This window comes from Alnus glutinosa, chromosome 2 (assembly GCF_958979055.1).
Source record: "Alnus glutinosa chromosome 2, dhAlnGlut1.1, whole genome shotgun sequence".
In the NCBI taxonomy this organism is placed as follows: domain Eukaryota; kingdom Viridiplantae; phylum Streptophyta; class Magnoliopsida; order Fagales; family Betulaceae; genus Alnus; species Alnus glutinosa.
The window spans coordinates 23532521-23546089 of NC_084887.1; the positions used below are offsets into that span (position 1 = coordinate 23532521).

The following is a 13569-nucleotide window of genomic DNA, read 5'->3' on the forward strand; positions in this document are numbered from 1 at the left end:
TCAAAAAGATCACACTCAAGAAATAAATCTTAAACAGAGTGTACCAAGCTCTGATACCAATTGAAAAATAAATTTGACTTCTAATTTACCAAGTGTGTGATATTGTGCAACAAAATATTTAAATTGCGGAATTTAAAAGAGACAAATATTTTGTTGACGAAGTGGAAACTCTGTGAAGAAAAAAACCATGTCGAGGCAGCCAAACCCAAGATATTCACTATTCAGAAGACAAAGTCAGTACATAGAAATTAACACTCACATACCCCGATGCAGCGATTGTCCCTAAGACTCTGACATGAAACCCATCGTGAACACTTCCCAACCAAGTCTCCTACTTGAAGGGGTCTTCAATGGAATCATTTACCTTAGGATCAACCCTTAAGATAGACTTCACACGAACAGTTGAGCACACACTGGCAACAGCTAGAGAGCTAGCGGATCTTCAATTCTCTTTAAATACCCTTTCTAAGAACTATGGAATTCAATACTAAATTCTATCAAAATACAAGCCTAGAGTCATATATTTATAAGCTGACAAAAAACCTGATTCTGTTCAAATTTGGACTCTGGCGAGTAGTGTCCAGACGGTCACTTAGATGCGCTCGGACAGTTTTCTGTGACCACCTTTCCAGAATAGCGAAATTCTTTCCAAAACAGGACCGCATCCGGACAGCTTGACCGAGCGTCCAGAAGGTTAACGCTGTCACTCCTTTCTGCATCTGTAAAGGAGACCTAGAATATTCTGGAACACTGGGTAGCGTCCGGATGTGTTACCACATCGTCTGGACGTTTGGCAAAACCTTCCCAAATAGTGTCGTCTGAAATCCAACTCCGTGTCAAACTCGGAGTAGCTTGACCTAGCGTTCGGACAGTGTAACCAGATCGTTCGAACAGCTGCAACACTGAAGTTTCTAGACACTGCGGGGCGTCTGAACGCCTTGAAAGTCTCGTCCGGACGGTTGCACAAGAACCGGCTGTTCTAACTTGGAAATTGCATGGAATCTTCATTGACATCTTCTAGAAACTTGTGATTAGACACAATGCATGAATTGAGACACTGTCCATATTACTTGAAGACTCTGAACTGAACCAATATTCCTGTTAAAAAGCAACATTTACATAAAGTGTTTTTGTCAACCAGAATGTTGCCCATATAAAATATTAACAGTGGATATCATGGGTTTGGCTGCCCCGGAGTGGTTTTTTTCTTAATTAAGTTTCCACTTCATTAACAAAATATCTGTCTCTTTTAAATTCCGCATTTTGATATTTTGTTACACATTGCACACACGCACATTAAATTAGAAGTCACTTTATTTTTCAATATATATATATATATGTTTTTTAAACTATGGTTAGCTATATATAACAATATACTTGCATGAAACTTTCATCACCACTATCATTTTCCATTTCTTCTCTTCTTTCTTCATCGATCGATCTCACTCGAAAACAAAATGGTTGCACACCAAAAGTTGTCTCTTTTACAAGAAGTTTCCTACTCTTGCTCATGGTTTCATTGTTAAAAGAGGTGCTCGATGCTCATTATTATGACCAACACATGCCCACAGGCTGAGAAGATAATTTTAGGGACAATTTATGATGCATCCATGCATGATCCTAAAGTTCTTACTCAAATCCTTAGGATGTTCTTCCATGATTATTTCGTAAGGGTACATGTGTATGACCTCTCTGTCTTTTTCTTTCATTATATTATCGAAATGGGTTATATAGATAATCGTCTTAAACTATTTTTTAGGGATGTGATGCCTCGGTATTGCTGGACTCAACTCTAGGGAACCAAGCAGAGAAAGACGCCCCCCAAATATCTCTCTTCGACCATTTTATGTGATTGATGATGCCTAAACTAAGCTTGAAATGCCATGTCCACATATAGTTTCTTGCGGTGATATAATTGCCATTGCATCAAGAGATGTTGTAACCATGTTAATTTCCTTGCTAGCCTCCTAGCCATGATTAAATTAGCTTGTTTAAGATAATTGCTGGAAGACTGAATTATATATATATATATATATATATATATATATATATATATATATATATATATATATATATATATGACCTCAAGAGGAGAGAAGAGCAAGGGGGATTTGAAAACTAGTGACGTCCGCTTCTTAAGGCGTAGTCCCAAGTCGATTGAGCTACCCCTTGCGATCTACTCGAAAGCTGAATTTATACTTTATTAATTTGACTACACTAATTTCACATTGACTAGTCTATGATATAAACATGGTTGTTCAAAGATATTATGACTGTTAAATAGCCACTTATCCCAAATGCTTAAACTAATAGGAAATTGTTGATTTTTAATAATTTAAGGAAAATTCTATTTAATAGACTATTTACAAGTGCTCCTACAAGGGTTGTCGTTTACAAGAGTTTACTAAATAGCATTACTCTCGTGTGGGCTCAAAATTCTTTCTTAATAAGTGAGGCCCAACACGTAAAACATTTAATTAAAATGGGAGGTGAATGACAGATAGAAGACAAAGTTCGAATTCAAAACCTTTACTCTAATACCATGTTGAATCACTATTTATCTAAAAAGCTTAAACTGATAGAAAATTATTGATTTAATTATTTAATTAATATTCTAACATTCTCCCTCACTTGTGGGTTCAAACTCCCCATTAAAACGTGAGGAAATATTTAACTGAAATGGGGGTGAATTGTGGAGTCAAGGTTCGAAACTCATGACCTCTGGCTCTTATACCATGTTAAATCACCACTCATCTCAAAAGTTTAAGCTAATAAGACTAGTAATTTAATTAATATTCTAACAAAGAACAATCAACAATTGATATAGTACTAAGGAAACTGAATTTATATTCTTTTTTCCTAATCATTATCATAATTAGCCTCCTTTCCAAGGAAAGATGGAAGGGTATCAAAAGTAGCAGGAACCATCAACTTACCAGCTCCAAGCTTCAATGTAACCCAACTCATTCAAAGATTTGCCAAGAGAGGTTTAGGAGTCAAAGATTTAGTTGTTCTTTCCGGAGGTCACAACCTTGGCTTTTCACATGCATTGTTCTTCTTTCAAAGCTTGGCTAATTAACATTGAGCCCAATATGAATGACGAGTTTACACAAAATCTTAGAAAGAAATGCCCAAAACAAAAGAAGAATTGCAATGCAGGGAGTTCTTGGAAAAGATTGATGGCAGGAAAATGTGTTTTTGGATCGGATCAAGCATTGTTCGGTGATTATAGGACTAGGTGCATTGTTGAAGCATTTGCATAGGATCAAAGTTTGTTCTTTAGGGAGTTTGTGGCTTCAATGATCAAACTAGGGAACGTTGGGGGGATTGAAAAGGGTGAAGTGAGACTGAAATGCCAAGTTGTAAATTGAGAGTGACAGAGAGAGACTAAGCCTAAATTTGTGATTCATGCGTTTATAATAATGCAACACTGATCTTGTTACTAAGTTGTCTTTGAAATTTAATAAATTTGATTAACCTAGCGTATATGGCCTAATATTGATTGTCACACTAATTTCTAAGAGATCAGTGGTTCCATGTACTGTTGTACATAAATTTGAAGCTGAAAAATATAATGAACAAAAAGAAAAGGAAAGAAAGAGAAGCTAAAAGCTTGACGATGGAACTTTATAATAAGTAAAATGTAATGCATGTTCAATATCCCATGGAATTGCATTATCATTATTGTTTTCTTGAGGTAGATAATATTAGTAGCCTAATTTCATTCCCATCCAAAACCGCTCTTATAGTTTTGTTTTGCTTTTTCCTTGGTTCCTTGTATTTAAATTAGTATTGCTTATAGATCAGCAATGATGGAACTTGAAGAAAGAATCAGTTGGTCAGACATCGTGCTTAAGGCCGACAAAATCTGCAATGGAAAGGAAAATAAGCACGAATAACCTCGCTGGGTGTGCCGACAGGAGAACAGTCTGATGCCTAAGTCAATATATGCTTACTAAGGATGAGAAGGAAATTCAAAAAGCTGTTTGGAGAGATAATGGTGTGTACCTTGTGAATGAATCATTTCCCTTCCTTTTATAGAGTATTTCCTGTGTGATGATTGTTTCAGGGGAGGGGAGGGGTCTAAGAATAACCGATTTGATTTATTGGACCCCACTCCGTTAGGCGATTGCTCCATCATGCCCCGAGAATATCAAGATATTAGGGTACACATGGCCATTGGGGTACACGTGGCCTGGTTATGACCTTTTGTAGATGTTTTATCGGCGCTGGTACGCCCGTTGTCTAGGGCTTGATTGAGCCTATCTTACTTGTAAGATGGGTCTTATTAAGTCTATCTTGGGCTTGGAGTCCCATTACGTGGGCGATTATTCTTGAATCCACCTGAACTCTTTAAATCGATCTCTAGATTCAATTTGCACTTAGTACTTGATGGAAACCCACACAATTAAGGAGATTGTTTGAGTTAAAGAATTCTCCACTTTATTGGATCAAACTACTCGACAACTCAATATAAAGCAAAAGCTATAGAGTTGGATCAAGCAACACCTTCTGCCATCGAATCAGATAATAATAAAGTAGAGTTGGAATGAACTATGTCTCTATACTCATTAGATAAGAATAGAAGTCTATTAAGCTCATTGATGTAAATCATGTACTGTGATAAACTCAAAGGTTAATATAGATACAAGTATATTGTCCTGCAGTTGAGGTAGGCGGATTAACAAAGAAATCTAAAGCTTCTATATGGTATCAGAGCCATCTCAAGGCCAACGTCAATGGCTACCTTCGAATATGAAACAGATTCCACCCAAACCTCACCCACTGCTTCCTCACCCCCTGCCTCATCTACAATACCCATACCCATTCAGAATGTGCATCATCACATTTCCCAGAAACTAGATCAAGATAATTACATCCTCTGGCAGTTTCTTATGGTCCCCGTTTTAGAGGGACAAAACCTTTTTGGGTACATCGATGGAACAAATCCACGACACCCCCCCCCTGCGCGCCCCCACAAATCCCAAACTCCACATTCGGTCTTCTGGTTGCAAATCTAGGTTATCAAGCTTGGTATCATCAAGATAGGATGATTTTCAGTGCCATTGTCTCAACGCTGTCAGTAGAAGCCTTACCCCATGTTATTGGCATCTCTACTTCCCGTGAGGTATGGCTCACTTTGGAGACACTTTTCTCCTCTAAATCTCAATCCAGAATCATGCAAGTCAAACTCCAATTGGCCACCTTAAAAAAATGGGCTCATATAATTGCAGCATACTTCCAGAAAGTGCAAGGATTCTCCCACTTGTTAGCCGCAATTTGCAAACCCATTGAAGCCTCAAAACTAGTCTCCCACATCTTTGCTGGGCTTGGTGCAGAATATGATCTTCTTCTCACATCTGTGACCACAAGGCAAGACTCTATTTCCCTTAATGACCTCTATGGCTATCTGCTCTCTTATGAGTTACGCCTCGAGCACCACAAATCAACTGTAGACTTAAATATCACCACTGCACAACGCCACAACCCATCCTATGCAAGGAACAACCGTGGCTATGGCTTAGGCTATTGTAACAACAACTTTCCTCGCGGCAGAGGACCCTCTCAGCACTTCTCTTCATATGGTTCTCTTCACAACGCCCAACATGTCAAGTATGTCACAAACAAGGCCACACAGCAGCCACATGATAGTTCAGGTTTGATCAAGCATACCAGGCTAACTCATCTCAGTTGCATGCCAACTTGGCTTCTGCCCACTCTACATCAGATTCTCAGTGGTATCCAGATACCGGCTCAAATGTTCATTTCACAAATGAACTCTCCAATCTCAACATGCATGCTGAAGACTACACTAGCTCATATCATATTCAAGTAGGCAATGGTCAAGGTTTGAACATCTTACACTCTGGTCATGGTACCTTACCTGGTCCTCCAAATAATTTTCACCTACTGTCACTCTTACATGTCCCTCAAATCAAGAAAAACCTTATATCTGTCAACCAATTTACTCGTGATAACCACGTTTTTATTGAATTTCATCCCAATTTTTTTTGTGTAAGGACCTCCAATCGCACAAGCTGCTCCTCCAAGGCCCGAGTAAGTTCGGCCCTTATCCATGGCCATCCTCTCATGCTCCTTCCAGGTCTCTTGCTGCCTTCATTGGTGAAAAAGTCTACTTGGATCAATGGAATCTTCGGTTGGGCCATCCAGCTTCTCCTATTGTCAGTCAAGTCATTAAATCAAATAAACTACTTGTGGTTTCATCAAAGTTCCCCTCAATCTGTTCCCCATGTCAACAGGGCAAGAGTCATCGTCTTCATTTAAGTAGCACTCCTTCTATTTCCAGCAATCCCTTACAATTGCTGTTTCTTGATGTATGGGGCCCTGCTCCAATAAATTCTATCAATAATAAATATTTCTATACACTTCAAGTAGGAAAATACCATAGATTCACAATTTTTTTTTTCTCTTATTATTTTATTAACAACAAAATAGTCTTTAAATAGAGTATAATACAATGACACTTAAATTGATAAGAACTCCTAATTAATCCTAATTCTAATTTTAAAACAGCCTAACTCTTCTTCCTAATCTAATACAATTCCTAATTCCCTCTCATTTTATGCTCATCCCTAAAATTCCTCCGCCTTTAAAAGGACCTTGTCCCCAAGGTCCAATTAATTTCTTCACGAAAAAATGGTAAACATTGTCTTTTTTCCACTTGTTTTTTGAAAATCCAAGCTAATACATATGACTGAAGACATTGATGGGTCCTATTTGTTGGGAATAGTGTCCTAAACTCTAATGTTTTTATTAAGACATTTTAATTTAGATTGAATAAAGTTTTTAGATATTGATTTATTTAATTGAGCATATGACATAAATAATAGATTTTGAAGTTTAATGCATTTCATTGATGTATAATAACGTATAAATAGAGGAAGAGATTACATGAGCAAACCTATCTAGAATTTATATTACAAATATCTAAAATAGAATTGTAATCTATCTATATTTGAAAATACAGAATCCTATCTCTAGACACTATCTATTTGTTAGGATTCTGTTATCTAAGTAGTTTAAAGAAAGGGGACTGTGAGAGGAGTTCTGCACTAGAGAGACGTCTTTTGAATCTGGTCGTGATACTAAATCTACACGTGTAGGTGATGAGGTCGCAATGTTATCGTTTACAATAAAACCTTTTACATGCTTATCTTTATTTTTGATTATTTATTATGTGTATGCAAATGGTCCATGAGTTGTATTGAATATGGTTAATGGTGTGAGTAATAAGATTATGACACAGAAGATCTTAAACCATAAACTTTGCAAATTCATAATCTCATGTTCGCACTTGGTAATGGAATTTGGCATTCTATTTGCGAAGACTGTTACACATCAATTGTGATGATCTATCTTGATCAAGTGAAGTAGTGACTTCAAATTGATTTGTTGTTGTGGAAGCATAGGGATACAATTCACTGAATGGACCACAAGAATTGTCATTCTATTTTAAACACTGTAAAAATGAAATAATTGTAACTCTCAGACTTCTTGTGATATAGATTCTGAATCCCAAGGAAATTATGAACTCAAATGTCAAGTGCAAGTCACTTTGATGCATTTAGAAATGAAAATGAGACATTTACTAAGGTCAAAATTCTTGGTGCGTTGGGTGATCAAATGTAGCATTGTGGAAACATATTTCTCATTAAGGAATCCAAGTCCTTTCTTTAAAGGATAACAATTTACTATTGAGAGAGATTTAATAGAGTAATTATTCTGAGTCTCAGGCCATAACATTTTGATATAAGTTACTAAAATATTTATACATAGTGTAATGAGATTTCACATAGACGGCAAAATTATGTGATTAAGTTCGGTACTCAAGGATAAAGAAGTAAATAATTAAAGTTACAGTATCATTGACTTAATTATGCTACAGAACATTTCATGTAGCAATCAAAAGTCAATATTAAGAATTGTCTAAGAGATTAATTGCATTAACAAACAAATATAAATTAGAGTGCAATTACAATTGTTTAGTAGAATCAATTGTAATTAAATAGTAACCTATGACAATCATGAGATGACAAGGGTCACATGCCTATTTGAAGCTAGTTTTATTTTTCTTTTTCTTTTTATGTCTCTCTTCGAATTGATGTAAATTAACTATGGACAAACTTCTATCTTATTAGGTTGCTTGTTTTAATTTGTTAAAACATGAGATGTAAATAGAGTACATAAAGATGCATATAGGAGACTGGACTTGGAATAAAACCCAAGCCCAAGAACACTTGGGTACACGCCGGGGTAGGGAGAAAAATCCCAGTCCTGGCAATGTTATATAAGGAGCATGGATGCTAGAGTTTTTCCTAACCCTAGCCGCCCATGTAACACCCCACATAATTACGTGACATTTATTTTGTTTTAAATGATTACCAATTTACCACTCACATGAAATTTTGAATATTTTCTTAAAAGATAATAAGTAGAGAAATTCTCCTACTTATAAACACAACTGCACCATGTTCTTAGGATTCAAGAAAGATGTTAAAAGACCTTAGAATTTCAAAAAAAGAATATTTAAATAGAATAGCTAAAATAGAGAGCCAGATGTACATGATTTGAAAGAATAGGTAGCTAAAATAGAAAAATATGATTTTTAGCTAAAATAAAGAGTAAATTTACTGAGCTGAATGTAAATGCTATGCAAGGGTGGGTATGATCCTAGGAAAACTATGCAAAAGTATCCCAGTTTTGAAACAGGTTTTAGTTTGATACAACAGTTTGCGAGTTAGTGATGTTTTTATAGGCAGAGACAAAACTGAAATTCTGCATAAAAACTCTGCATATAAATTGATCTTTAACAATGATATCTACCCTAGAGTTTTCTGAGTATCCAAAGGCTTTACGAGTGTTTTCTTGAGTTTTAAGTTAGTCTACTGGGCATGCATTTGCCTATTTGGTACCTTCCAAACAAAATAGTTCTCTAGTCTTAGTCCACTAAAGTAAGGAAGAGCCAGGTTTTATATATTTGCTTCATTGTAGTTGGAAGAAATCAGACTAACAAAATACAAGAGTAACTAAGTATTACTGAAGCCATGGGCGCTTAGTATGTTCCTCCGTCTGTGTGCATGCAAGATTGTTAATGTTTACAGTGCTCCCTTAATCTCGCTTTTCTTGCCTCTTTTCTCCCCAAAACCTACCCTTCTGTTACACTTTTGAAACCATAAAAGGTGGTAATAAATACCTTAGAAACCAGCAGATTACGCCAAGATGCTGTCAAGGTTTCAGTAAATGTAGATCAGTTCATTGTTGATCCACAATAAAGAACCATGAAATAGAAAAATACAACATACTAATTTTAAACTCTAAAGTAACAAGTGTTTTAGGTAAGGAGTTGACAAGCCTGCAATCTATCACAGGGGTTACAGCATATCATTCAGTCAAAAACTAAATTTGTATTCAGAGCACCAAATCAATTACAAAAAGAGAGGTGTTACAAAAGATGATCAATAAGAGAGAGAAAGCGAAGTTATGAGATACTGCCTTCAACTCAGAAATTTACCAACCCTACTTAATCTAAGATGACTACACTCATCAGGCAAATGCAACATCCGAACGGAAGACATACTTAACACCCTTAGTAACATTACGGGCTTCGTGTAACATACACTTATCCCCATGAATGTGTAGGAGAGCCATCCCTTCAGTAGGAGCCACCTTCAGAATTCGAGTTATATTAACAAACAATGCATATTCCACATATGTAACGGCAAAAATAAGTGTTTTTTTTAAAAAAAACAAACAAAAAATAGGACAAAAGAGAGAATAAACAAGGAATTTACCTCAGCAACAACAGCATTCCTCGAACCATAAAAGACAGTCTCTCCTCCAACTAGAGGCTGTGAGGAAGAATCCTTGGGGCTGCTCAGGTCATTTTTGGCCTTGGGTTTAAAATCGCCACTCAGATATATTAACAAAGTATAATGGGTGCACTTTCCCTCTCCAAGATCAACGCTTCCGTCAATATGTCGTCCAAAGCGCTGCCCAGCCTTATACCTGAAAACTCAAAGCATCCAAAACAAAAACAATATGAAGTTTCATGGTGGATAGGGCAGTAATTTTGGCTAATAATTTTTCCTTCATAAAATCATAAAAGAAAAGCTAAAGTGATAGAAATCCTATGTTTAGATCAAATCCAAAACAGTCCTTCCTATTTCTTACCATACGAGTTAAAGAGATGGTTTGTGATACATCAATAAGCTTCACTAAATTATTCTCCTTAGCAAACTAATGAGCTAAGCATTTTTATCATATCTACATTAGGGAAAAAAGAATGAACTTATGGAAAACTTTCAACCAACCTGTATAGCCTGATATTTGGATTTAAGCCCACAGCAACCTTTCCTCGAATTTTAATATCGGAAAACAGTTTGTGCAGTCCAGACTCCCATATTGTTTCTGCAAGAACAGGATCATTCACAGAGATTCGATCATTATCTCTATAAGCTTCACCTTTCGTTGGACCAAGGCTCCCTTGGTGGACAAAACCGATAGACTCAGCAGCGTTAATAAATGCCTTTGATTCAGCGGATGTGAAGAAATTCTGCACCTGGATATCTTAAACAAGAAAGAGATAATGCAACCAGTGAAACTCAAGCATGTATTAAACAGAAATTATAAATTTTATAATCATATATAGTAGGACTGCCATTCATGCCATCATGAACATGAAAAATTATACAGGACTGATATGTGTAAACCCCATGTCATCCATCATAAACAAATTAATTTCTCAACTCTTGATAGCATAGAAAAAATACACCAGAAACCTAAATCCTTGTTTACTGCTTCCCATTGATGTAAAGCCAATGCTCTTCATTGTACATGCCAATACAATCTCCACTGGCTTTTCTAATCTTCTCCCCCATTGATTTGTCTCTACCTTCACACGAATGAATTCACCAGGATCCTTTTCTCTCCAATCCTGCCAGTAGCACACCCTACCCCCCACCCCCAATATTTCAACTCCACTCCTTACAGCAATTGAACAAGCTCCCAATGAATTCACCAGGATCCTTTTCTCTCCAATCCTGCCAGTAGCACACCCTACCCCCCACCCCCAATATTTCAACTCCACTCCTTACAGCAATTGAACAAGCTCCCAATGAATCCCAACCACTTAATATTAGTAACCAGTATTCGTTATCGCACCCTATAATCAACATCCTAGTACAATTATAAGCAGCCACATCCCAAAATTATCTCCCAATTTTATTTTATTTTTTTTAAAAAAAAGTATTGATTTATGGACTCACAAAATGCAATTGGGTATCATTGCAACAGTTAAAAAATGACTAAAATCAAACACCAAGCCATGTTCTCCCCTTCCGATTAACATCCTAGGATAAATTACAAGTACCCAATGCCAATATCCTTAAAAAATTGAAATTGAAAAGATCTCTTATTTGTTGAACCTATAAAACGAAATATGGATGTGGGTATACAATTACAAGCGCTAAAATTGACAACAAGAACATGACACCCCATCCTTCTTGCCCTGGAACACAAATCACATTCGACCCACCACAGTAAATCAAGCTCATATGCGCACATTCATAAAAACATATTTAAAATAAATAAAGAAGAAGAAGAAGAGAGGAGGAGTGGAATTCTTACAGTAAAGAGATCCGTATCTTTGAGGCGAGTGATCTGAAGGTTTCTTTTGGGTTTGATGAGTGGCCACTTCGTTGTTGTTGTTGCCGGTTTCTTGGTACCTGCTTCTCTTCTCTCTCCCATTCTTCGCTTCTTTCTTTCTGGTATTTCTGCCATACAACTCTCGCTTCTCTCTTCAATATTTCCTTTGTGTGGGCCAATTTATCATTTTTGTCGGACAGAAATGGCCTGGTCTTTGCTGCTCAGTTGGGCCAAGACCACCACACTTCAAGTATTTACCCAATAATTAGACCTGTCCGTTTTCTTTCTTTTTATTTTTGTTTTATGTTAGGTTCGTTTCGATGTAAAATGTTTTTCGTAGTAAAATATTTTTAACGAAATGAATTTTTTGAAAATATTTTTTGACGTTTGACTTGTATGAAAAAATACCAACGGCGTAAAACGGAATTCGGCAACCGCCGCCAGAATCTGGCGACGTCCGACCGCTATTGTCGGATTCCGACAAACCAAATTCCGGCAACTAGCTGGAATTTGCCAATACAGCCAAAATCCGGCTAATTTAGCTAGATTCTAGCCAGTTTCGCTATAATCTAGCAGAAATTTCCAGATTTCGGCGGCAATTGCCAAATTCCGACGACCATTAGCCGGAACTGGCCAATGCTGCTAGATTCCGGCAATTGAATACCAAAATTTAGAGATCTTTGACGGTAGAATCGGGCTACTAACAAACTCCAATGCCAAGCAGTAACGGATTCTCACAAATGTGCGTTCAAAAATGAAGAGTTTAAATTCAAAAAATGATTTACGGCTGTTTTCAAAAAATTAAATAAGCTTTTATGGGTAACTGAAAAATAATTTATGTTAACCATTATTTTTGTCCCAACCAAATATCGAAAAATATCAAAAATATTTTTTTAAAAATATTTTACTCCTAAATGAACAAAGTATTAGAATAAAACTATTGTTACTTTTCTACTTCTATGGCAATAAATTCTAAAAAGTGATATTTATTTATTTTTAATTATCACCCATTTATAAATAAGTCACTCCCTTAGCAATTGACCTTAAAATGAAAGAAAAAGTAGCCACGTCAACACACGTAATTTTTATTTCTTTTTTTCCAAAGTGTTATTAAACAAATAATCAAATAAAATAAAAAGATTGATAAATGTATGAGTGATCGCTTCCTTTGTGATATCTCTCAAAATTATTTTTTTGATTAGACGTAGCACTATCAGACGTTGCAAAATTAGTTAAAAAAACACACGGCATTAACTATTTCAATCCGTCAAAACTTTAAAAAGTGAAAGTCCAACAAAAAAAAAAAAAAAAAAAAAAAACTTAAGTAGAGATCACAAAAAACGTGTTTTCTCATAAATTTATTGTATTTTTTTAAAAAGAATTCTGTAACATTTATTTTTAAAAAAAATTAAAAATAAATGACATGTAACGGACAGGCTACTACTACTTTTTCATTAATTTTAATGTCAATTATTAAGTAGGTGATTTATTTGTAATGGGTCGGTAGCAAGTCAACTTTTTGAGATTTGGTAACAAAAGTGCAAGAGTGACGACAGTTGGAGGTCCCTTTTGTTTTTGGCTACCCTATGCTGATTGCTGATTGCTGATTGCTGATCGATCCCGTTTCGACTGTATCCAGCCAAGACTGCACCTAACGGACCCAACCCAAATGCATACATCTACTTTTTGGTTTAGTTAGTCCTTTTTCTTTCTTTTTTTTTAATAAAAAAAAAATTACTAATTATCAAACTTTCTAAATAATTTTTTATTTTAACTAAATATTTTATTTTATTAATGAAACCAACTTTTGAATTGTTTAGTTTTTGGCTCTTTAAATTTAAAGAGAGATACGGATGTTAAATTTAACTTTTGATAAAGAGTTTTTTAAATTGTAATTTTTGTGTG

At 35.8% G+C, this 13569-nt stretch overlaps 1 protein-coding gene and 1 pseudogene across 1 annotated transcript; one reads left to right on the top strand and one right to left on the bottom strand.

Moving 5' to 3' along the window:
- The first annotated feature begins 1381 nt into the window (after nucleotides 1-1381).
- LOC133860389 (peroxidase 66-like) lies at nucleotides 1382-3371 on the top strand (annotated as a pseudogene).
- Nucleotides 3372-9381: 6010 nt separating this feature from the next.
- On the bottom strand, nucleotides 9382-11827 carry LOC133861089 (uncharacterized). Its single transcript, XM_062296794.1, has 4 exons — nucleotides 11647-11827; nucleotides 10332-10579; nucleotides 9813-10026; nucleotides 9382-9687 (listed from the first exon to the last, which is right to left on the bottom strand). The coding sequence occupies exons 1-4, from the start codon at nucleotides 11797-11799 to the stop codon at nucleotides 9565-9567; spliced, it is 738 nt and encodes a 245-aa protein (XP_062152778.1). The 5' UTR covers nucleotides 11800-11827; the 3' UTR covers nucleotides 9382-9564.
- Nucleotides 11828-13569: the final 1742 nt, after the last annotated feature.

Bases quoted from the DNA above. Each gene is read 5' to 3' on its own strand.
- LOC133861089 (XM_062296794.1), bottom strand. From the start codon at position 11,799: ATGGCAGAAATACCAGAAAGAAAGAAGCGAAGAATGGGAGAGAGAAGA. The intron at 10,027-10,331 runs GTTGGTTGAAAG...TTGAGTTTTCAG, and splicing joins CCAAATATCAGGCTATACAG to GTATAAGGCTGGGCAGCGCT. The intron at 9,688-9,812 runs GTAAATTCCTTG...CGAATTCTGAAG, and splicing joins GGAATGCTGTTGTTGCTGAG to GTGGCTCCTACTGAAGGGAT.